The sequence below is a fragment of the Nicotiana tabacum genome, chromosome 1 (assembly GCF_000715075.1).
Source record: "Nicotiana tabacum cultivar K326 chromosome 1, ASM71507v2, whole genome shotgun sequence".
Taxonomy (NCBI): domain Eukaryota; kingdom Viridiplantae; phylum Streptophyta; class Magnoliopsida; order Solanales; family Solanaceae; genus Nicotiana; species Nicotiana tabacum.
This window is the reverse complement of record NC_134080.1, coordinates 20,274,073-20,299,659: the sequence shown is the minus strand read 5'-3', so window position 1 is coordinate 20,299,659 and position 25,587 is coordinate 20,274,073. Positions and strand designations below refer to the sequence as shown.

Genomic DNA, 25,587 nt, shown 5'->3' with positions numbered 1-25,587 from the left:
TAGGGCTTCTGGTTTTTCTTGTAGGTTACTCAATGAAGTAGGAGGAACTAGCTAGGGACAAAGAGATCTTACTTGACGGAAGATAATTAAACCTGAGATCTTCTAAAGAGACATATAAAGTAGGGTGTTAAAATCGAATCGAAAATCGCACCAAATCGAAAAACCAAATCAAACTAATTAAAAAGTCCGATTATGTTTGATTTGACTTGATTTGGTATTAAGTAAAAAAATCCGAACCAAACCGACATATAAATATATAAATTTTATTTATATTTTTAAGACTTTATAGTGAATTTTCTTTAGAAAATATAGAAATATTTGGGATCCTCTCATGTAATAACCTCGAAAGCGTAGATTAACGAAAAATTATTATTAGACGACTAAGAAAATAACTATCATGAGTTACTAAAAAAATTCTCCCATTAGAATACTTTAATAGATCATATGTTTGTCGATTTTTTCCATATTTACTAAATATATATTCACTTATCAAAGTTTTATCTATAATTTTAACAAAGTAAGATTGAAATAATATTCATGTAACAAAAAGACCCGAAAAACCCGACAAAACCGAACCAATCCAAACCGATATAGTTGGTTTGGTTTGATTTTGATAAAACCCGAACTCACCCGATCCATGTACACCCCTAATATAAAGTATATATTTATATGTCAGTTTGGTTCGAGTTTTTTTATTCAATACCAAACCAAATTAAGCCAAATCTAATTGGATTTTTTAATGGGTTTGGTTTTACTTTTCGATTTGGTGTTATTTTCCGGTTCGATTTGCACACCGGTACCTAGTTGAAACATTTGTTCATTGTATTTAAAAAAAATATTATTGGAAAAGAATATGCAATCTATATTAAGAAAAAACAACGAGAAATACAATTGGAACAAATAAATCGTTATATTTGATTATGTGGCAATTAATATTTGAAAAATACCCCATTTGGAAGCTAATCTTTCGATTTTTCTCCTTCCCCCCCCCCTCCCTTAAAAAAGAGTATATTTACGCTCCTTGCCACATCAATATCTACGAGGGTCAAGATTATCACATTTCCAAGTTCAGTGGGCATTAAAGACCACGTGAAGTTTAAGGAGAAACTAAATAAATGTTGCCAAGTCTAGGGAGTCCCGAACATTTCTGCCTACAAATTTACATTCCATGTCAAAAGTTTTGACTTCAAATGGACCGATAACATTTGCCGCTGGTAACTTGTCCACATTTATCCTTCTCTTGATTTCCAGGCCTGCTCATTGAGATGTGCTTGAAATTCTGAATAAAAATATTTAAACCCCAAGATTGAAATAGACCCAACTCTTTAATTTTATTTTTTCATTTTTCCTTAATAATGTTGGTTTAGGATGCAACATACTATATATGAGTATAGTATGTTGAAAAGCAATAAGACAGAGATCCAAGATCTTAAATGAGTGTGTTGCAATATGTGTAGGGTACGTTCAAGTGGCAATCGGCCCAAATACTATATATGTCTGCCTCTAAATGGAAAAATATTTGATGAGGTCAAAATATGCATCTTGGTAGTACGACTAAGTGACAACTTCAATCCCAAATCTAAAGATTCGTCTAGTGCGAGACAATACTCTCCAATATTCTCATATTTCTCAATTATTAGGTTTTTATTACTACATGTTATTCTCATATTTCTCAATTATTAAGTTTCTATTACTACATGTTATTTCTTTCCTTCTGACCATTTTATTATATATCTTATTATTGTTACTGCTCAATTATATTATTTCTAATATTATATAACCTAGAAAACTAATTTTTTATTTTTTATTTTATAAATAAAATATATTTGTTCTACAGGTAAGTCCATAACGTAGATTAAAACAGAAAGAATTATAATGTTAAAGAATTCAAAAAGAAGAAGATAAAAGTTGATAATTTAGAGGGTAAAATAGGTATTTGACAATCAAAAGTTTGAGAAATCTGGTTGAATGTAGGTATAGTTAAGTGACTTTTCTGTTACGAACGAAATAAAGATAACTTTACAAGATAATTTCGGATAAAGCTTGATAGAATTGTTTAGAATCCTCTCCTAGTTTCCTCTTTCCATAGATATGCAGATTATAAAACGTCGATCAGAGAGCAGGGTTATAAGATATAGAAGTAGTTAAGGGCTTGACTAAGTAGTAGATATGGGATTGAGGGGCACAGGAGTAGGATTTACAAAAAGAAGGCTCCGGGTTGTACTTGAGTGACCATTTAACTATGGACTCTTTTTATGACTTCTACACGGCCGTTTTTTTTATTTATTGTTGTCGTTATGTTTATTGAGTTGAGGGTCTATTAGAAATATCATCTCGTACCTCCATATGATAAGGATACGATTCACGCGCACTATCCTTCTTAGGCGTTTACTGTAAAGAATTACGTTAAGTATGTTGTTGTTACCTTTAAATATTTGATTTCAATCACAGCTAATTGATGATCTATATGAATGTTCAAAGAGGATATTAAATTATGCGGAGTTGGAAAGAAGCATATATTATGAGTAGTACGTTTGAATATAGAGAGTTGTGAACGGTGACAATTTATTAATGTCCCATGCCTTCCCATTCTTCTTTCCAGTATAGTCGTTTTAAGACACAAGAAAATTACTATCAACCTTGTTTTACCACTAATAGCCTTGTGAATCCGAATTAATTAGTTTTAAAGCAGATAACGAACACCGAATGACCCTAAACATAGGCATTTAGAACTATGTATTACAACTCTGTGTTTCCTAGCTATAAGCACCTCGATGATGGCATTTAGCACTAGGAAAGGATTTTATGGAGCTTAGAATTATTTGAAGTTTTTCACTTTGAAAAGGATTTTATGGATCTTATATTAAGAGAAAATTTGCAACTAATTCATCAAACTTTTTTATATGGAGAGACATGACTCTAAAAAAACATTAAGAAGTGCTTAGGTCCTACCATATCATTTTTAGCCGGTTAGACCAAAAAAAAGAATTACTACTCATGTTGAAGAAAATGAATGATGTCAAGTAATTGTCCATCTTGAATTGAAATAATATGTTTATTTAACAGTAATGCGACATAATGATTAATCTAGAACGCACTCATCACTTGAGTCGTCCTATTTCTCACAAACTTCATCCTAGATTTCAAGACAAAGATTTGATTGTAGAAATTTATTAAGAATGTAGTAGTAGTATTTATTTATTGTGTCTGAAATTAATATAAAATATGAAAGTTGAAAATATAGCTGGCAGCCATGGGTTATTGGTGTATGTACAGCCAAATCGTTTTCTTCTTTTGGGCATGAAACATATAACATGTCATTCTCAAATGAAATAACGCCAATGTCCAATCATTCAATATCGAAGAATGATCTTCGATCCCCTATATTCTTTAAACAATAAGATTAATTAGAGTGACATGTTACATGTTTCTGCTCGAAGTCTGGGAATAGAAAAATTCTAGTAGAGAGCACTTCCTTTTTAATAGATCTTGTGCAACGTGAATCGGAGTAGTCGGAACTCCAACGTGAATATCATACACTGATGTGAAACCAAAAAAGTGTTAGAAATAGTTGCACCGTATCAACAACAACAACAACAACGACGACCCAGTATAGTCCCACAAGTGGGGTCTGGGGGGTAATGTGTATGTAGACCTTACCTCTTCTCCGATAGGATAGAAAGATTGTTTCCGATAGACCCTCGGCTCAAGAAAACGAAATAGTTGCACCGTATCATGTTCCATTATTCAAAAACTCTACAGAAAATGCCTTCAATTCATCATTACATACATTTGGACTTTGGTTGCTATCTCTTTTGGTTTTCTTGTTATGTTATATTTTTCAAATAGTAGGTTTATAATGCTAAAGTAGGATGGAGCAAAATTCATAGTTAAGACCCAGCATATACTTATATTTGCAAGTTCCAATTCTTACCACTTAATACAAAATCAAAAATCTTTTTCACACATTTTCAATTGTTCAAATCCACTTTGAAGTTAAGAAATATCTTGGTTCACTATGTATAAAAAGATAATCAAACTCCTAAAGATTATTCAAGAGACTTTGTTGTTTCAATATCACATTCTCATCAATGAGAGAGAGGAAGAAATTTATTAAAAGCTGATATGAAAGTAAAGGCCTTAATTTAGTAATAATAGGTAATAATTATACAAAGAGTTTTAAGTTATACTCACAATCCGTGTAAGAAGTATTTGTTTTGGTAGGGGTTAGTAGAAATGACACCAGGTAGCCACTCTAAACGGCTGTTATTTAAGAATTAGCCAATGTGTCCTGAATTTCGATTTCCAATTCAAATTTTCGGGACAAAAAATGTTCGGAATTGTCCCGAAGTTAAGATTTTTAGTTTAAAATTTCAGGACAAAATACGTATTGGCTAATCTCTAAATAATATCTTTGAGAATGGCTAGTTGTGCACTTGCCCCATGTGTGGTATTATTAATTCTTGGGGCCTCGACTTGCTGGGCTTAAAGCAATGAGTTTGCCTGTTTGGGTTTGGGGTTGGAGCAGGCTTGTGCTAGACCCAAAAAGGAAAAGAGAACTAAAGAAATTCACAAACCTTTCCTAGGCAAATCTTTTAAAGAAGAAAAAAGAGTTAAGAGGCATAGAAACAATAATGAGTAGGGTAAGACTGCGTACTATAGACCCTTGTAGTCCAGCACTTCTCCGGGCTGCCCTTTTAGAAACAATACTGAGCAAATTAAGTATGCTGTGAAATTGAACTCTTAACAAAGAAGTTCAAAAAATAGTATCATGGTCAAGAGTCACAAGTTTCAAAAAAAGCTCCTTGATCTATCTTTCAGTGCTAAAATTGGTCACTATTTGCTCCTACTACCAATGATCAAATCAATAGTTCATGAATAATGCTTGCGGCCTACGTAGTTGAGTCTAGACCTCCTATTTCTCACAGGATTGAACCAACTGTGTCCGCTTGTCGTCTTGGACCTAAGTCTCTTGTATTCTCTTGATCTAAGTGCTGTCTCCATAATCTTTATATCCTCACAAATCTCATGCCTAGATAGTGTTGCTAAGCTTGGCAAAATGTCCCTCTGAAAATCTTTCATTCTCCTTCCTCTCTTCAATGTTATTCCATTGTCCTTTCCTTCTGTGTCGTTAACTTCAAATGCATTTGAGGTCACACAATAGTCGTCAACTGAACTTTCAGGTTGTTTGAGCACCATTTCTTCAAAACTGTCCAAAGAACTCTGTGGCTGTTCCATAGTTTCACCTTCAATCTTCTTCATCCCGTAAGTGTCGCATGGTTCAGCACATTCCAGTGCAAGATAGACGAGAGACACTGCTCCCCTTACGATCAGATCATCAACATTTGATATTCTTCCCTTATGCTCATCACTGTTACTGGAAGAGTCGACATCCTCCTGGTGCGGAGATTTATTTGCTTTAAGTGTTTCACAATTTTGAAATGCATTACAGTGGAAGGAACTTGAATTTCCTAACCGAGTTCCAGATTGCATGGTCTCTACGGCACTTGATATGTCCTCAAGACAAGAAGATTTGCTTGACGAAGGAGATCTGTCAGAATCAGTATCCTTAACAATATTTTGAGTCTTACATTCAGGAGAAGATATTGCATCTTGCTTGGCATTCTTAACTTTTGTTTCTGGTGTACTTGGAGCTTGATCATCCCTATCCTGAAATTCTACGGTCAAGTCTGATTTCTTGTAATCGAAATTCTTAATCAGGCTGCAAGGACTACCACTATTTTTTGAAAGTGGCCGATTGAGGTTTATGGAGAACTGGTCAACTCCAACATTCTCCATACTTTTATAACCACTGCTGCTGCTTCCAGTTGCAGAATTAAGGATTCTTTGGTGAACAAAAGCAGAGATCTCATTTGAACCGTTATCATTTTGCTCTCTCCAATTAGAATCATCAGGCAAGGATTTGTTAAGGTCCAGAAAAGCCCGTTCATCAGAAAAAATAATTTTTCTCTTTGCTGATATATCTTTGGAGAGGAGAGGCCCCTCACATTGTTCAACTCCTGCAAAATATGCAGAGTTTTGATAAACACAGAGAAGCATAATATTGATAGTGATTTGCCTTTAATATTTGTAGCTACGGAAGAAAGATAAGGAACTGTCAGACCTTCAGCGAAAGAGTTCTGCTCCACACAACTCATGCTGCTATTTGAAACAAAATAATTTCTTGGAGTCCCATCAAACCAATTATTCTTAATGTTGTTATTGAAGCTGTGGGTGGATTGGTCATCACGCTTATATCCAGAATAAGAAACTTGAGCTACAGACTTCAGAGGAGACTTGGGCTTTAGTTCTCCATTAGACACTGTGAGGTACGATTCCTCTAAATCAATAATATTTTTCCAAGTCTTTGATCGGCCACCTGTTTTAGTATCAGGCAGTGTTTCATCTGATTCCTCTAAATCAATTATATGATTAAAAGTTTTTGTTCTGGCACTTGTTTTCAGATGGTTCCTACCAATGGTCAGTGATAGATTAACCTCCTCAGGACGATGTACGACACCACCATAGTAATAATGGTTTCTCTCAATTGAATTCTCTCGACTACTGCACAAACCATGTCTCTTAGCCATGTTCTTCCCCGCAATAGGATCAAGATAATGAGGGGAACAAATTTGAGGATTAGAAAGCTGTTGCTGGAAACCTGGAAAGGTGCCTCGCTGCTCTTGTAACCAGTTGAACACCTGAAGCACATTACGAAATATAAGAATAACCTAAAGCAACCTCAGGTAAAGCTACATGCTCCCAAGGGGTCTTTTTCCCGATTTCTTATAAGCAAGATATTTTTTCTTCAAATGATCCGTCAAAATGTAGTGGTTAACCAAGAAAGACAGACCCAAAAAGGAGCAAAAACTAGAAGTACTTGTGATGAGTAACAAAAATTGCTTGTTCAATTACCTTAGGGACGCTGCAAATTCTCTTCTCTGCTGGCATAGATGAAGGTCTGATACAATTTCCAAATGCACCTGGATTTGCTTGTCGGCCTTCTCTGCTAAAATAAACTGCATCCAACTCTTTCCAACTCAGATCCTTCATCATGATCATTTGTGTGTCGTACAGACGGTGAAGTTCATAAACCTAAAGAAATAGAAAAAGAGGATTATAAAGAAAAGAACAGGAACATCTTCTCCACGACATCTGATTCATCTTCTTCTGATTTTCTTACGTATATATGCTGCTTTATTTAACAATCGGTACATATACAATGTTTACAAGTAATATACTCATGCCATCTTCTATATTATGTCATGATTTACAAACTTTTTTAAGAATTAGGCTACTTTCACTTTGAGGTCTCAAACAAAATGTGTAGTAGGTATGAATAAGTACCTGCTTCTTGAACGTGTATTCTTGCCTGAGTATTGTCTCCTTGAGAGCTTCTTTCACAGGTTCCTCATACCGCAATGATAAACTCAGATCATAATCACCGCTAACCAACATTATGCTCTCCAAAGAAATGAAACCTTAATCAGCCGTTCAATTGAGTTTTGCAAGTTTATGAACTGTTGCAAAGACCTCTTACATTGCAACCCCAATCCTGTAGTTGCATACTGTTACCACTTAAAAACAAAAAAGGTAGAAAATGAAGCAGAAGAAAGACCAGTTGTAAAATATCGTTTCACCTATAGACTATAGCAGAGAATGAACACATCGTTTAATTCCATACGAATTACACACAATGTGAGAAATTCTAGCCATAAAGAAGCTGAAGAAGTTACTACAGTTGAAATAACAAGGAACACTAGCTGCTGTACAACATAAAAATTTCACAGTTAACGCTGTATCGTAGATCTCAGTTCCTTCATTACATTACATCATTTTTTAAGAATCCAGTTAGTTCCTCTTTCATTGAGTAACTAATATCCCAAGAATCCGCTGCAAATAGCTTTATAGGATCCCAAACTAGGCACTTCTTCTTGGTTGAGTGCTAGCCTAGTTCAAGATCAAAAAAGCAACACTTGCTGAGATTGGTAAAAAAGAATTTCTCTACATTTCCTGTGATCTGCTTCTACTTACCAAAATCACTCACTAGCAGTACCAGAGATCCAAGTGCTAAAACCTAATACGAGTTTGCAACCATAATGCATAATCATGACAAAAGTGCTAAATGCTAGCAGTGATAGCATAATTTTCTCTAGTCTCAATCTTGATCAGTAAGAATAAAATTGCAGCCTGAAGTAGCATTTTACTAATCCAACTGTAAAAGATGACATTTTTATTCAGCTGGCCAAACAGTTCAGTAATCAGCTAATGAGAACAAACAGAACACTTCAGAACAAACAATGTATTACTGACCTAGTCTTGTGAGCTCAATCATTATTGTTTCCTTAATCTTGTCCTTTTCTTATATTCTATTTTTTTAAAACTGTAATAGAATAAAAGTACACAAAGAAAACTAATCTATGAGACAGATAAACAGTCCCAGGCTAAACAACTGAAATGGCTAAGATTTAAGACCACAAAAAGATTGTATTTTTATTTTCTTTTAGAAGAAAATTTGCAACAGAACCCATTAAAACTACACTATACTGGAGCTTAACGCTTATGATACATGTAAAGCTTTTTCCTTTTTTGCTTTTGACCAACACACCATTAAGGAACTGCATGCAAACAAAACACATAAACAGAAAAATAAAAAAAATATTTATAAGAAATCACTCAAAAACAAAAAAAAAAAATCCTTACAACAGACATTGAATCTCAAGAACCCCATTTTGACAAGGAGATCTCTCACACACACTCTCTCAAATACACACACACACACACAGAGAGAGAGAGAGAGAGAGAGAGTCGAAGGACTTACAAGAAAGGAAGAGACCAACATAACTCCATTGAGAAAAAACAGCTTCTTTTTATCAGAAGCAAAGGCAGACAAGAATTCTAGGAAGGTGAAAGAATAAAACAAGAAAGAACAGGACATGTTTTTACTGATCCTAGAGCGATCAAATTAAATGCAACTGGATAATGGATATTTACATTACACTACTGACTACCCACCCACCATTATAAACACAGATAAAAAGGACAAAAAAAAAATCAAGATTACAGAGAATGAAGAAACTATGAAAAATGGTATCTTTGGAGGCAGCTAAAAGCTAAAGGTTGTGCCTTTGCGTGGGATTTACCACAAGAATTGTGTAGTCTTTCTTTATCATCCATAAATACCCCCTTTCTTTCTTTTCAGTTTTTTGGGACACACACTCTCTTTATGTTCCTTTAGCCACTCCCCCCCCCCCTCCTTGGGCCCTCTTTTTAATCCAACCTATAAAAACTTTCTCTTGTCTTTTGGACTCTCCCAATTTCAATTTCATTAAACAGTTTCGCCTTTTTCGAATATTTTTTATTGTTATAACAGAGTATTGTTATAGATAATATATATTATAATAACATAATATGAAAATTAATTCCAAAAAAACTTGACTTCTATAGTAAAGTATTATTATATAAGTATATTGTTATAAAAAGATTGACTATAATGCATTTCATTGGACATAAAGTTTAAAAATAAGATATATGACAGATAAGCTAAATATATGTGAACGACAAAAAATTGTGGTTACTATCAATAAATAAATGAGAGGTGGTGAAAATTTCACACCCCTTCCATGTTTTTTCTCTTATTAAAAAGGGAAATTTTAATTCATATGGATAAGTCGCATCACCAAGTGTAAAATGAGGATAATAAGATTATATAAGTTTAAATTCTGAATACGAAAATGTAATATTATTTTGAAACAGTCAAAGAGGGAAAATGTATCACATAATGTATGATGTAGGACTATTTGTTAAGATCTATATTGAAAGTCATTAATAAACATAATATATAAGAAGATGTTAGTTTTTTGCATGACTAATAATGAAAAGAATGTTAAAATAAGTTGGAATTGGAATAGAAAGTAAAAAAAAAGAAAGAATATTTTTGTTCTAAAAAGAATATCTAAAAGTTCAGCATCTGTAGGTGTCTGCAAAGTACAGTTGCTATTGATTTTGTTGGTTCAGTGTGATAAAAGAGGCGGATCAGTTTAGGGAGGGACCCTTGTGCAAAAAGTGACCAATTAATTTACCTTTTCGTCCCTATACAAGTTTGAAACTACCAGACTTCTCCTTCGTTCCTTTTTTTGTTTGGCCCGACTAATCTGCGTTCGATTCAAAAAATTTATTTTGAAGGTAAGATATCTTTTACCACGTTTCTTTATTTAGAATTCGAATACGGCTGGAAATTAAATCAAGATTAAGTAGTATTCCTACGTCTTCTAGAATTTGATATTTACTAGTTTATTTAATTTATTTCTAATTAGGATTCACAACCTAAATCATGTATGAATAAGTTTTCTAGATTCTAGTCAATTTTTTTTTAGTATTATAAATAGGGATGCTACTATATATTTTCTATTGTGGAGAGGTAGCTACACTGTAGAGAGATTCAAGAGTTTATGAGTTGTGAAAAAAGCCTCCTACCAAGTTCTCTCCCTAGTTTAATAAATTTTTTCTATATAGCTTTTGCTAAATTTCTTGCTTGTGTCTAAATTATTTTTCGGGGGTATTTTCAATCCTTCAAATACGATATACAAAAAGACAAATACTTACTATCATTCTATTAAATCTTTGGTGGTCCATTGGGGTGGGCGTTTGGATAGATCAGATTGAATATGAGAATTTTGATTTGGATTTTTGATTTTCGGATTAAAGAAATGACAATGACAATCCAAATCCAATCCAAATAAGATCGGATTGAATCAGATTTTTTAAGTTCGGTTTCGAATTAATCGGTTTGGATATTATGGATTTTCGATTTTGAGCGTATAAGTTGATATGTTTCTACTTTTTACAAAAATGAATATCCAAATGAAGTACTCATATTAAATTGTCTGAAAAGTTCATCATTCTTGCTGCAATCATCCAAATAAAGTATTCAAGTAATGAAATTATTATAAAAAAAATACAACATAGACATCAATACTGTCTATAAAAAGTAGCAACAGTAAAATCATGTCCAAAGAGAAAGTATTCTAATAGTAACTTAGTAATTAATATTGAATATATGAGATAATATCTAATGGGTAGGAGATTGAACTTATTATTATTGGCTTATGGATAATGGACTAAATATAACGTATAAAAATTTTGAATTTCGGATATCCAAAAATCCGAAGTACTAAATTTAATATCCAAAAATTTTAAAAATTAAATCCGTAATCCAAAAAATCCAAAAAATTCAAATTTCTAATTTGCCCAAACTATGACCCAAAGTGATCCGTGCTTCTTCCTCCTACCGTAACAGTAAGTTGCTGAGATTTGTGTCTACATAATCAATTAAAAACTTGGATGCCAGTTGGTGCAATTATTAGTCTTTCCCACTAATGTGGCAGCAAGCAAGTAGAATTGTGGGTCTCCGCTTTTCCCTCATTTGGCTTTTCAACTCTATATATATCAATTAATGTGCTTTTCGTCTCGAGATATTTGCACTTTGTCCTCACTACTCTTGGTATAAAATACTCCGTGCATCAGACTATTTTTTGAAATTTTTTGGAGTAATCGTAAAGTTAATGGATTCGAATCACGGAATCAGTCGCTAATCTTGCATCAAAATAGATTGTCTGCATCATATTTTTTGAGATGCAACTTTTCCTCGAACCTTAGCTCTGCATGAACACAAGATGCTTTTGCTCTTCAGTAAGGAATTCTAATACTATATAATATCTTTTTCGTTCATCTCATCTGCCTTCAAAAATCTTATGTTATTGTTCAGTGTTAATTATTGCAATGACCTTTACGCATAAAGAATCCTACCTCAGCTACAAAGAAGTAAAAACGGTAAGGCTAATAAGATTGTGTTTCTTTTTTGATTCTATTTCTATTTGTGCATGAAAAAAGCTATTAGTGCGCAACATCGTTATATCTTTTAACGTGAACCATCGCCCCAGGGATTCATAGTCCAATAATTCGATTATTTTCAAATTTGTACTAAATTATAACCTACTGCCAAGATAAAGTATCCTTATCAAAAGATTATCTATTCTTATTGCTTAAACTCGAAATTATTGATTAATGGTTGTGAGATCTAACCAACTCACTCTCCCTTTGGTGGTGAGTGGTGTTCTCACTTCTTCGGTATGACACAATGTGTTTTTCATAAACTTTTTTACTTAAGTGAAGCTATTACGGACTCGTTTGTCCATAAATTTTTTTTCCTGTTTTTCGGAATTTTTTTAAAAAAAAGTGTGTTTATGAAATTATTTATGTTTCGAAAAAGTGATTTTGACCACTTTTTTAAAAATTTCAGAAAAACCTTTTTCGCACTCACAAATTTGCAATATTTTTTTTAGTAAAATGTATATCCAAATATAATTTCAAATTTCAAATACTAATTTTCAACTTAATTCCAAAAATTACTTTTTCAAAAATTATAATTTTACGTCCAAACGGCTACTATATTGTTAATTAGTTGCCTCAATCAAAATATGTTACGTTTGAAAATGAATTATGTATAGAAAGCCAAAGTTAATTTAGAAAAAAATAAATTGATCATTGTTATCAAGTCGAATCCCTTTAAATATATAAAAAGAAAAAAAAAATCTGAATAAAATGGAGTCATAGTATGTAATTAGAATGATTAAGTAAGCTGAGAAAAGTTGGTAAGTTTTGCATCGGGATCCAAGGTACGAAAAACTCGATATAATGGACATTAACTTGAAAACTACAGTACAAACTTTAAGTATAGTTTTGTTGATCAATTAAAAATTCAGACACTATATTTGACTTTTGATTGCAAATGGATTAATTCCCGAGTAAAATTGGCATGTCTCGCAATTTCAGAGTGGCACTGCCAGATGCCAAGTTGTATAATTAAATATGCATGAAAGAGAGAGCCTTAATTTTTATACGTTAATCATGTTACACTATTATTAGATTTCTTTAAATCATTTAGAATTACATTGTTACAATTGATGAAATACACAGTTAGTATGAAAGTCTTTACACTCTCATGCATTTAACTTATTTTTTCTTTTACTTTTAACAAAAAAAAAAAAGCAATCTAATATAAGTGGTCCTAAAGTGTTAAATGTTAATGCTATTCTTAAGTGAATTTTTCCAGAAACACAATGGAGTAGCAATAAATATCAGGTTTTTACAGCTTACAAGAATGGTCCCCTAGTAGTCAGGCTGGCATCCAGACTATTTTTTTTTTAAATAGGTTTGACAAATGAAGCATGAAATTTTTGGCTGAAAATAAATGTTCAACTATAGTTCATTATTTGTAGACTAAACAGTTCTGACACAATTTATAGTTGCTTTAAACCTCCATAATCAATTATAACTAAATCACAATTTGTCAAACTACATTAATTCAGTTACAATTTGAGCGATCACTCAAAAAAGGAAGGGGAAAAAATCAGGTTAACATAGATAAAAGTAAACTTTATTTGTAGAAGAGTTTTCTCCCATACTTTAGTAGTTTCAAAAATTATTCCATATATTAGAAGGCAGATTGTAATAATAGCTGGAACTATTATTTGAAACAAAAAGAGAATATATATATATATATATAGAGAGAGAGAGATATATACACACACATATGGCATTGGAAGACTATGAAAGAATGAGGAGAGCAAATGTTTAGAAAAGAACCAAATGGACAAAATAGACGAATTCTTCCCCGTAATTGATTTGGTCTCTCATTTTCATGTCAGCGAACTATGTCCATTGGTTTGAAAAAAGAAAATCATTAAGAACATCAAAAAGAATGCACCAGCCGGGAATCGAACCCGGGTCTGTACCGTGGCAGGGTACTATTCTACCACTAGACCACTGGTGCTTTTTGCCTAACATGGCTCCTACAAAGTTATAATTACCAGTGGCGTTAGTCTGGTTGCATCTTAATTTGTTTTATATCAGACATACAAGTTTAATTCAATGGAATTTACTTGTGATTGAATTCTTTCTCATCTCCTGTAACAATCAATGCTTAACCTGACTTCCTGAGCCAATCGAATTTAGGTCTGTGGCGCGAGGTAGAGTTTCACTATCTAATAATAACAGACTTTACCACATTAGCAGGAATTCACAATTGTCATAGCTCGTTCTTTTCTATAAAAATTCAACAGGTAATCTTGAGGCATGCACTCCACACTAATGCCATTCATTATCAATGAAAGTTATATATGTGGCATTTTAACTGTAGAAAATCTGTGACATTTTGTGTTCACTGCACCTGCTAAATTTGGAAATGACTTGATACTCTTGATGATTCTTCATTGAGGAACATGTAAGCCTTTCAGTTTGCATCTTTATAGCTAATTCTTCGATTTTTTTAAAGCCCAGTGTGTTATTTGGCCTAACTTTTACCATGATTTAAGTATTCGTATGATGATTTTCTTTTATAAGTGAGTTTTCATATTGTGATTTCTAGCTATTTTATACAAGATACATAAATGGTAAAGACGGTTACATTTGAAGTTTTACTCATATGCATCATTGCTAGCTCTGTTATGCCTTGAATAACAACAGAAATGCTCATTCTAAGTTCTCTAATAGATAACTTCTTTCAACTTTGAGGGTATGATTGGTGGAAAATACTGAAACTTCTAGAAGTGTGGCAAATTATTCCATCCTAATGAGATTATTCTGAGCAGGTAAAACAAGAGGTTCAGTATTGCAAGAACACAGATTTATCAGACTGCAGTACTTAAAGTTAGTCATGTATGTTCGCTTCGATTTTCTGATTGATTTGCTTGTTGTTGCTCCTTGCTAAGCCGATGGTCTATCGGAAACAGCCTCCCTGCCTATTAAAAGTAGGGGTAAGGTCTGCGTACACACTACTCTCTCCCCTCTCCAGACCCCACTTGTGGGATTACACTAGATTTGTTGTTGTACATATTTATCAGAATGCTACTGATTCCCTTTTAACATGGCCTAAAACATACTCCCTTTACCATTAGCTTTATTCACTGATTAGACCTTCTTTAAACCAGTTAATTTCACCATTGTTAGATGGATTCTATTAGCATATTCAGTTAGATTCTGAAGTTCATTTGCATGAGAAGCTAGGTTCTGGTACATGATTGTTGTATACGTTGTCTGAATCTTTTGGTTTTTTGCTGTATAATTGACAATGACAAGCAAATTAATAGCATTAGAATTTAGAAGTATGGTAACCAAGATTTTCTGATAAATGACTTTACATTTATTCATTATCAGTGGAAATATGAAATACAAAATTATCTCTACACCCTTGGTGAGGTATAAATAATAGTAGTAACAACCAAGAAGAACAACAAGAGATAGAATAGAACAAAAAAAGAGCAGCCCGGTGCACTAAGCTCTCGTTATGTGCGGGGTTCAGGGAAGGGCCGGACCAGAAGGGTCTATTGTACGCAGTCTTACCCTGCATTTCTGTAAGATGTTGTTTTCACGGCTCAAACCCATGACCTCCTGATCACACGACAGCAACTTTACCAGTTACGCCAAGGCTCACCAAGGATAATAATTATTGAGCTGCTACTTCTTGAAGCCTAGACTTGATTCTTTCCAAAGTGCCCTCTATTGCAATATCAAAGGCATCCTTTTTACTCCTCAAACCCAGTGAACTTCCATGCTTTCTATACATAACTCTAGGTATCATTTCCAAAACCTTTTCTCTCATTCTCCTAACTTGAGCTCTTGGTATACTGGTTAAAACATCAAAAACTTTCAACCCCTTAAACACAACATCTTCTTTAGGTATAGTGACTGCAAATTCTTCATACTTCTCCTCTGGCAAATGCCAACCATACTGCTTTTTCGCGGACAAATCTTCGAAGAATACAGGAATGCACCCCGCAAGAATCCCATCAAACGTTGATCGTCTACTCGGTGTATCCCCCGGAGGTTGCAAACAAAAGCTAGCTTGCAACATTGGCTTCATAAACCTAATAGGATCATGTTCACAAATCCCATTAGAACAATCCACAAATTCACATAACTTTTGGTAGCCAGTGCCATTAGCACTCATACTTGTCACATTCTCACACTCAAGTCTAATACTTCTCCTAATATTAGGATTAGCTGAAATTCCACCACCACCAGCAAACAACATCAATGTATTCCTCCTAGACCTCCTTACCCTATTAACCCAAGATTCAAAAAATGCTAAATTTGGAGGATGAAATGAAGTGGGATAAGGAATAGCTTGTTCTTGCCAAGGATAAGCTCTACCTTCAAGAGTCAATGCAGTAACATTGTAAAACTCCGGCAATTCAAGAAATGAAGTACCAAAAACAATAGGATCATTATACAAAGGTTGACTAAAATCCCAAGCAGGTCTTGCCATGACCAAAAAATGGTCATGACCATAATTTCTACTCCAAATATTAGGTGAATCAACATGTGCTAAAAAATCATACAAATCAAGACCATGTTGAAAACTGGAATTAACTTCAGGACCAAATAAGTACTTAAGGCTATCAATTCCACCATAGTAAGGAACATAAATGGCATTAGCATGACTAGGATCAGAAGTTAGACAAGGGTATTCAAGCATCCTACGATGAAACACAAGCTCAAGCATAAAAGGGTCAGTCCTATACCAGCTGTGTGATTTGTTGTGAGTTTTTTGGCCAAGACCATGGTTTGGTAAATAAGGGCAGAAATTATCAAACAACGGATATTCAGAGCAATTTGATAACAAGTCAAGGTTGAATTGAGGTGGTAAGTGTCTAATATGGATCCATTTGTTTGTGCAATCAGTCTCAAGATCAGAATCTTGGGAATTGGCTGAGAAGGTGAAGATGAAAATCACAATTAGGAAAAGGGTAATGAAATTTGTGGTTATTAGTGGTGGCATTTTCTTGAAATGGTTACAAAAGGGAAAAAGATGCTATTTTTATCTCTCTGGAACTGTCGGTGGATGGCGAAGGTAAGTCAATCAAATCAAAACATCAGAAAACAAAAATTCAAAATTAAATTCTAAATCTTGAATTGAAAGGAAAAAAGAGAAGATGGGGTTGAGTTCACATTCTCAGAAATGAAAAAGCATGAACAAAATATGAGATGATGCTCATTCAAGAACTGGAAAAAAGCCTAGAGGAACAAAAACCAACCTTAAGCAGAAGATAAATATCTGGAAATGGGATGTGGCAGTGGAATTGAAATTAATGGACAGATTTGCAAGAAAAAGAAGATGAGGTGAATGAAAATGGTGGAAAATGAGATCAGAGAGATAAAACCAGATGGCAGTTAGTTAAGGAGGAGACCAAGTCTTGAGGAAATAGCGGACAGAAATCTGATAGTGCGCCACCAATACGTAGACAACAGTTACAGCTCTCTCACTCTATGGAAAAAATCCTCTGCTTTAATGGAGCTTTTTCTTTTTTTCAACCCTGCTGTGATAGAGTTAGAACTTGGAACAGTCTGAACAGAAATAAATGGAAGCTATCTCAATATAGAAATTTTGCATGTACTTCTATCCAAATGAAAGTGTTATTATTTTTAAATTTTTTTTGGAAAGCACCCAAAATATATTTGAAGCTAGCGTTTGGTTATAAATCTAGTTGAAACTTAAAAAAATCGAAATGAGATGAAAAATAATTTTTGAAAGTTGATATTTTATTTTGACACATACATTTTACTTGATTGAAATTGAAGTTTTGTGAGTTTGAATTTTGCAAAACTAGCCTAAACTACATTTTGAAATTTGAAAATTCATTTTCAAAAACTGTCCAAAACTAGTGACTTTTTATAGCCAAACAATATTTTTAATTTTTCTTTTTTGAAAAAAAAGTGTTAAAAAAATTATAGTCAAACGGGAGCTATATATAGTTATATTTTTTTCTTAAAATTTTCTGTGTTTTTGGTTGTTCTCAAAGAATTTTAGATAAGTGCATTCAGCCGGAAAAACAAATGAATAAAAAGATTTGAAGAGCTTCACACAGTTAAGCTTTTCAATAAACTATCACAAATAGCGAAATCTTAGCCTAGATTTAATTATTGAGACTTAATCGCTACATGTATCCTAGATTGAATATTTGTATTTTTATTCTTGTAAATGCCAATTCATTATTCTTCTTTCGAATAGACAGTTAATCATATACTAGTATTACTTTGTAAATTTGAATTTTCCAGTTTCCAAATTTCATTTCAAATATTTTTCCATTACTTATCCGATTATCCTTTAGTTCAAGCATTTTATTTTTTACTTTCACATGAATAGATGTGCCACGTAAAAATAAAATATTCACTTCAGAATTGAGTAACTGAGTAGTTAATAGTTTAGGAATTTGGTTAAAGTGGGAGATTTGAGAGCTTGCTGGTAATTTTTTTTTTTTTTATGGAGTAAGTAACAACTTTGTTTTATTAAAGTACGCTTTAATGGATACGATAATGTTCACATGCATGGTTAGTTTTTGACCAAGGTATTCCTCCTCATCATGTTGTCGTCTTGTGCGTGTTTACAACTTCAATTAAATATTTTCTCAATTTTCCCACCGACAACAGAATTTAATAGTTTAGGGAACTGAGAATTAGTTCAGACATTTAACATGGACTTCTTTTTGTTAATCCATTTTAATTGTAAAAATTGTACTTGGGCGCCCCTTTTTAACTTGTAGCCGTTTTGTCTTTTTATTTGCACACGTACCTATTTTTTTTGTTAAAAGCCATTTGAAAAGACTATTTTGCCCTTCTTTATTAAAAGACTACTTTCTCTCCAAGTATACGGTAGTCTTCTACTGTCTTTGTCTCTCTCCCGTTATTCGCTTTTTTTGATTTGTTCTTCTCTGAAATCACATTGTTATTCGCGTTGTTGTTTTGATTTTTCAACTGCTAGTTATCGTTGTTCCCACATTACGATTTAATCACAGGTACATTGCATTAACTTTCTGGGTTTTATTTTACGATTTAATTTCTGGTTTTGGTTTTGATAGTCATGTATTTATGATAAAATATTTTCTTAGGGTTTAGTTTGATAAGTGCATTAGTTTTACTTTTACGATTGTGTTTTTAGGTTTTTTGAACGATTGTTTATGTTGTTGATGAAAATTCTATAAATTCTTCTGTGATTAGACGTCCAAATTTTTAAAAATTTTGAGAGTTAAATAGATGATACTATTTAGGAGCTGAACTATTATTTGTTTTATAATAGTTCAATGATACCTTAGATAGGAGCTGAAGTTTTTTTTTCATGTTTTGGCATTATTTTTGGATTTGAATTTGTGTTTTGTTTTTTGTAAAAACTACAACATGTTTTTTTGCTGAATGTTTTGTGTTTGTAACTGGTGAAGTTCAGCTTTAGGAGCTGAAGTTTTTGTGTTTGTAACTGGTGAAGTCCAGCTTAAGGAGCTGAAGTTTTTGTGTTTGTTACTAGCAAACTTCAGCTCTAGAGCTGAAGTTCTTATTTGTAACTGGTGAAGTCCAGCTTAAGGAGCTGAAGTTTTTTGTTTTATAACTGTCGAACTTCAGCTCTAGGGCTGAAGTTTTTGTCTTTGTAACTATCGAACTTCAGCCTTCTTAGGTATTGAAGTTTTAACTGATCTTTTTGATAATGTCCTGATGTTATTTTTTGTATCTTTTACTTTTTTTGAACAGATGACACCTAAAGCACCTAAAGATCCTAATGCAGCTAAAGTAGGCAAAACACCTAAAGCACCTAGATAACCTATAATACCCCCAGGTCTTTATGTCCCTGCTCCTCCACCTACAAGACCAGGGCAAAGATATTTTGAGTTTGGAGATTGGTTTAACTCTAAGGGTTACGGGAAGGGGAACCATGATTTGAAGAAATTAATTGCAACTTTCTTGACTCCTACACAACGGGATAAGCTTAATAATGGTACATTTCGATACATTATGGCTATGGAGAATTTTCAATGCAGCATGAAGTTGGTTCATTGTCTGTGTCTTTCTCGAATATTCACCAATGATCGAGACTTAGTTTCAAGATTTTTGGTCATGATGTTTTCTTCACTCTTGAAGACTTTCACATTATGTGTGGTTTGCGGATCACAACACATAATATTGAAAAATCAATTAATCGAGAGAGCAATATTCTGAAGCGGTATTTTGGTAAGTCCAAGGGTGTGACTTTGAAGGATATTCGAAGTTTTATGACTTGCAATGAAATTCCAAAGAATGTTGTGAATCACGTACACATATACGAGAGTGATGATGATGTTGTTAAGCTTATGGAAATTCTTGTTGTAGAGTCTATTTTATTTGGGAAAAATACCGAGTCATCTGTAATGGAGGAGTATGCATCTATTGTTGAAGATGATAAGGTTTGTGTTGAATATCCTTGGGGTAATGTGGCTTATGAGAAGCTCATTTATTCACTGAAACATGCATTGGACAAGCAGAACAAATTACATATAACTGAGTATAAACTTGGTGGATTTCCATATCCGTTATGTGCTTGGTTCTATGAGCGCTTTCCAAATATTCGGGAGAAGTATATAAGAGAGGATGAGTACCTTGATACCCTGAGGTTCCCAGGATGTTACGTTATGTATGTGTGGGAGAGCCTAAATTTCTTGAACTTTATCATATGTTCAGTACTTATGAAGTAAGTTACTTTTTTTTTGTCTTTGTGTTAATATGTTGATGTATTAGTTTTTTTCTCCTCATAATATACTTTTTTGTATTAAACAGAGATATCGCGACTATAAGATATTGGATATAATTCATACAGAAGAGGAATTGAATTCAATGCTTTTAATTGGACAATTACCATGCAGCAGGATTCGTTCAAAGGTAGTTAATACAGTTCCTTCAACTGGTGAATCACCACGTACTCTGACTCGATCAAAAGAAGCGAATCGAACTCCTGTCATTGGTGAATCACCACGTAGTCGGAGTCGATCAAAAGAACCGAATCGATCTCCTTTTATTAGCGAATCATCTCGTACCCAGAGTCGTTCTACATCTGACTTTGATGACAATGAATTACTTGAGACAATATGTTCTGTAAGTTTTGATCTGAAGTTTTTTGGTTTTATTTTTGTAAAAGTACAAAATGTTTTTGATCTGAAGTTTTCTTCTATATCTGAATTTTTGTTGTGTGTCTATTCTAGAGGTTAACGATGGAGGTTCAAAGGCATGCAGAAAAAGAAAGAAGCATGATCGTGAACGAAGTTTTCGATAAGTTTAAAAAGGATGAGCGATCTGCTATTGTTGATGCGGTTTTTGTAAAAGTGAAGGTAAGCTAATTTATAGAGAAGTCTTTTTATTTCTGCTGATGTTATTCAGATTAATCATTATTAGTAATTTTTTTTCTAGGAATATTTCGATGAGAAGTTTGAACAGTTGTTTAAGATTGTCAACAAATCAAATGAAATGGACGATGGCAATTTTTATTTGAGTAACCATCGAGAATATGATAGGGTGATCAACTGTTACAAACATCCATTGAATATTAATGTTGTTGATGATGCATCAGATAAAGTCGCAGATGTAAATGCTACACGTGAGGAAGCGGCTTTTGAAGGCGATCAACATGTTAAGAAACAAGTTGAAGAGGAACGATCCAGTGCTAATATATTGAGCAAAGATGGAAATGATGAAGAACAGTTAGCAACTGAGAATGTTGGAAGCAAGCAATATGCAGATAATCAAGTTGAAGAACATGTTGCTCATGATCCATCGCGTAAAGTCGCAGATGATAATGCTACACGTAAGGAAGCGATTGTTGAATACGATGAACATGTTCAACAACAAGGTGCAGATGATCAAGTTGTTGGTACTGAAAAACATGCATCGAGTTGCTCTTTGAAAAACGATATTGGACAGGGCAATTTGTTTGATGGAGCACTAGCTATTTGCAAGGAAATTTTAGGTGGTGATACGCAGGAAATTGTTACTACAGGTATAAAGTGTGAAGTTTATAATAGTTCATAAAAATATATAACAAAAAAACACAAAACATGAAACAAAACTTCAGCTGAAGATTTTGTTTTGTAACTGTCGAACTTCAGCTCTAGAGCTGAAGTTTTTGTTTTTGTAACTGTCGAACTTCAGCCTTCTTAGAGATTGAAGTTTTAACTGATCTTTTTGATAATGTCCTGTAGTGAAATTTTCACTACAGGTATAAATTTTTACTATGTTATATATATATAAAAACTAGTTGATCTATTCCCCCTCTTTATGAATATGCAGTGGAAGTTGAAACTAGTTGTGCTTCAATTGACACAACTCAAAAAGTCTCTGATGATGCTGAATTAAATGAAGGTAGAATTGAGAAAAACCTTCCACAGAACTCCAATGCTCCTCGATGTTTGTGCACAATTGAATGAAGCTGGAAATGCTGATATCGATAAAGGCATGTAGCCTAGGGAAACCACAGCGGAAGACAAACGTCAAGGTATTCTATAGATCATGAATTTATTACATTTGATCGAAGTATATTTTTTTATAGTTTGAAACTTTACATATTTTATTTTCTTTGTTATATTTTTGAATGATTTTTCAGAAAGACTCGAGGCAGCTCAAAAAGAATTTGGTGAACTTATGCAGCTATATCAAAAAGGAGAAATACATTTATTCACACCTGTTGGCTCACAGACAGGTGTGAAGTGTGTTGGTATTATTTTATAAAATTTAGTCAGTATTATTTATATTTTTTTTATTTTTTTCGCATGAAGATACAGGCATATCTGAAGGTAAAGGAAATGGACTGTTGGAATGCAAACACCATCTGTGTCTCAACACTTAGACCAGATAGTTATTTTCTGCAATTCGATTACAAGCTGTTTTTTTTTTGCCTAATGTGTGTTTTGTATCAGTTTTATTTATGTTTATATTTTCCTTGCTTTTGCAGATAATATCTGATGCATCGTAACTTCTTCCAAATCCTAAGAGATGGAAGATTTCTAGTTCTCCTATGTGTGACACCAGTGATATCCCCAACTTCAATTTATGTTCATTTTCACTTGGTAGTACACAAGGGACTGATTCAGAAGGTAATTCTGCTGCTGTTGTTGTTCGTGAAGAGAGAAAAGAACGTCGCGAACAGCAGAGAGTTGGTCAAGTATCTGCCACTATGACTGTGGTTTCTCCCCCTGCTGGTGAACAACATCAGTTAGTTGTGATGGAACAGCAGGAAGAGCAAGCAAAAGGAAAACTATAAAAAAAAAGAAGGGAAAATGATTTGTATGGAGAGTATTTGGTTGAGATTTCCTTACGTAGTTCATATATGAAAGGAAAGGGGGCAAGATTGGAAAGTAGGAAAGAATATACGAAGGTGTCCCTTCCATTATGTTAATCAAGACAGTGGATTGATGCAAAGATTTATAGAGTGGTTGGAGATGGATGCCAGTGAATATGATTCCAATCCATTCAGATTAGTTGGAATTGATATTCGAAAATCATTCTTTACCGAGCTTATGGATTCTAACTCTGATCTTGCGGATGAAGTAAGTTATTAAGTTTGTTTTTTGAATTGGTTTTCAACTGTATTTCCCAAAACTTCAGCTTATTTTTTATAGTAAAGTTTTTGTACTGTAATTTGGAAAACTCCAGCTTTATTCATACTAAAATGCTGAAGTTTTTTAGCTTATTTGCTAAAACTTTAGCCTAACCGTGCTGAAGTTTTTGACATGCATTCTCTAGTTTTTTTCAAAACTTTTAAATCAAACATGTTGAAGTTTTTTAGATTATTTTCTAACACTTCAAACTGAATATGCTTAAGTTTTTGTCATGTTGTTTGTAGTTTTTTCACATGTTATCATTTGTTGTTGTTCATTTGCAGCATATGGATGTGGGCGTATATTACTTGCACAAAAAATATTGTTATCACCTTCTAGCTTATCCAAAATCAAGATTTGCAGTAACAGATTTAATTTTTGATCAGTATATGACTAAGCTGGTTGGCATTCATCCTTCAGAAGAACAGATGGATAAAATTAGAAAAAGGAAGCAAAAGAGAATGGAGGATAAAAAAAGAGCAAATCAAAGAGAAAGCAGATATCCAAACAACAGGCTCAAGAAAAAGAAGAAGAAGCGGTTATTCAGCCACTTACGAACTTTAGTTGGTTTGAGGAAGAATCAACGAATGAAAAGGTGGCCAACTACGTAAAAGGCCTCGACCTTTCCTGTGGTATCTCATAAGCATCTTCCAGAAAAGTATTCTTTCCATTTCGACTTAAGCCAATGACGGGCCAGAGATCTACGCACTACTTTTTTGGAATTCTGGACTTTAAAGATAAAATTATATATGTGTATGATTCCATGGACAGTGTAACATATGAGCGTGCGGTTGAACATGTCAAAAATTATGCCCGGTTGATCCCACATTGTCTCAAATACTTGGAATTTGGGGCACACAATAAATTTTATGGGGATAGTCCTGTGGAAAAATTTCAAATTAAGTGGATGAACTCACCGCAGCAGACTAACAAGTACGTGTTTCACATTATGTTTTACCATGCATCTTATGTTTATTATTTTTTGCCCTTGTGTTAACTGTTTTTCATGTTCTTTTTGTAGTGTTGATTGTGGTTTATTTGCTCTTAAGTTAATTGATATTGGGTTGAATAAAGAAGATATCTTCAATTTCGATCAAAGTCAGTCATTGACCTTCAGGAGAGAATTGGCTGCCAATCTTTGGGATCATGGAAAGTGAAAAAAGATAGCGGCTATGAAACTGCAGAAGAACAACAAGGACATGATTATGGAGATTTATAAAGAGACTGTGTGTGAATTTTTTGATTAGAGGATTGGTTGCACATAATTTATATTTTTTGAATATACATTAAGTATTTTTTATTTCACTTTTGTTCATACAAATATGTTTGTGTCTTTTATTATGAATTTTAAGTACATTTTTGTTGAAAAAACTTAAGCATGAAGTAAATGACTTCTGCTTTTTAAGCTTAAGTTTTGGTTAAAAGTCATAACAAAAGTGTCGACTGAAGGACAAAAACTTCAGCTTATCAAATGCTGAAGTTTTTAGAAATACACTAAAAACCTTCAGCACGTTGAGCTGAAGTTTTTTTGAAAAAGCTGTATGAAAAAACTATTGAATCCAACACAAAAACTTCAGCTTATCAAGAGCTGAAATTTTTAGAAATACACTAAATAACTTCAGCACATTGGGCTGAAGTTTTTTTAAAAAGCTTTACGACAAAAACTATTGAATCCAAAACAAAAACTTCAGCTTATCAAGAGCTGAAGTTTTTAGAAATACACTAAAAAACTTCAGCACATTGGGCTGAAATATCTTGAAAAAGTTGTACGACAAAAACTATTGAATCCAACACAAGAACTTCAGCTTATCACGAGCTGAAGTTTATCAGCATTTACCTCTTACTTGTTTTGCCAACTACTTATCTTGTTACATTCAAGTTCTCTGAACAAAAAACAGTTAACAATCTCTTCAGCATTTATAGATATTAAATTGATTAGGTGCACTCTTGTCACGACCCCAACCCCGGTCATGATGGCGCCCAACACACTGCTAGGCAAGCCCGACCATTCAACAACATTATCCCAAATTCTTATTCAGATTATAGATAAATATCACAGAGAATTTACTAAGTCATTTCATTCAAGTGTATAATTAATAATAAAATCTGCGGAAGTTCAATTAAAATACCACACCATAGC

The 25,587-nt window shown here is 33.4% G+C and overlaps 2 protein-coding genes and 1 non-coding gene across 6 annotated transcripts; all 3 read right to left on the bottom strand.

Moving 5' to 3' along the window:
- Positions 1-4,713: 4,713 nt before the first annotated feature.
- On the bottom strand, positions 4,714-9,252 carry LOC107777062 (uncharacterized). Of its 4 annotated transcripts, none has more exons than XM_075244142.1 (5): positions 9,144-9,252; positions 7,348-7,555; positions 6,916-7,095; positions 6,125-6,701; positions 4,714-6,020 (listed from the first exon to the last, which is right to left on the bottom strand). In XM_075244142.1, the coding sequence occupies exons 2-5, from the start codon at positions 7,456-7,458 to the stop codon at positions 4,873-4,875; spliced, it is 2,016 nt and encodes a 671-aa protein (XP_075100243.1). In that variant the 5' UTR covers positions 7,459-7,555; positions 9,144-9,252; the 3' UTR covers positions 4,714-4,872. The 4 variants fall into 4 exon arrangements, with proteins under 4 accessions (XP_075100243.1, XP_016452516.2, XP_075100200.1 ...); XM_016597030.2 differs by having other exon boundaries at positions 8,822-9,200; XM_075244099.1 differs by having other exon boundaries at positions 7,348-7,568; positions 8,822-9,146.
- Positions 9,253-13,763: 4,511 nt separating this feature from the next.
- TRNAG-GCC (transfer RNA glycine (anticodon GCC)) lies at positions 13,764-13,834 on the bottom strand. Its single transcript has one exon. It is a non-coding gene; the product is annotated as a tRNA-Gly (tRNA).
- Positions 13,835-15,179: 1,345 nt separating this feature from the next.
- Positions 15,180-17,450, bottom strand: LOC107777064 (putative xyloglucan galactosyltransferase GT19). Its single transcript, XM_016597033.2, has one exon. It carries the CDS (start codon positions 16,838-16,840, stop codon positions 15,506-15,508), a length of 1,335 nt encoding a protein of 444 aa, XP_016452519.1. The 5' UTR covers positions 16,841-17,450; the 3' UTR covers positions 15,180-15,505.
- Positions 17,451-25,587: the final 8,137 nt, after the last annotated feature.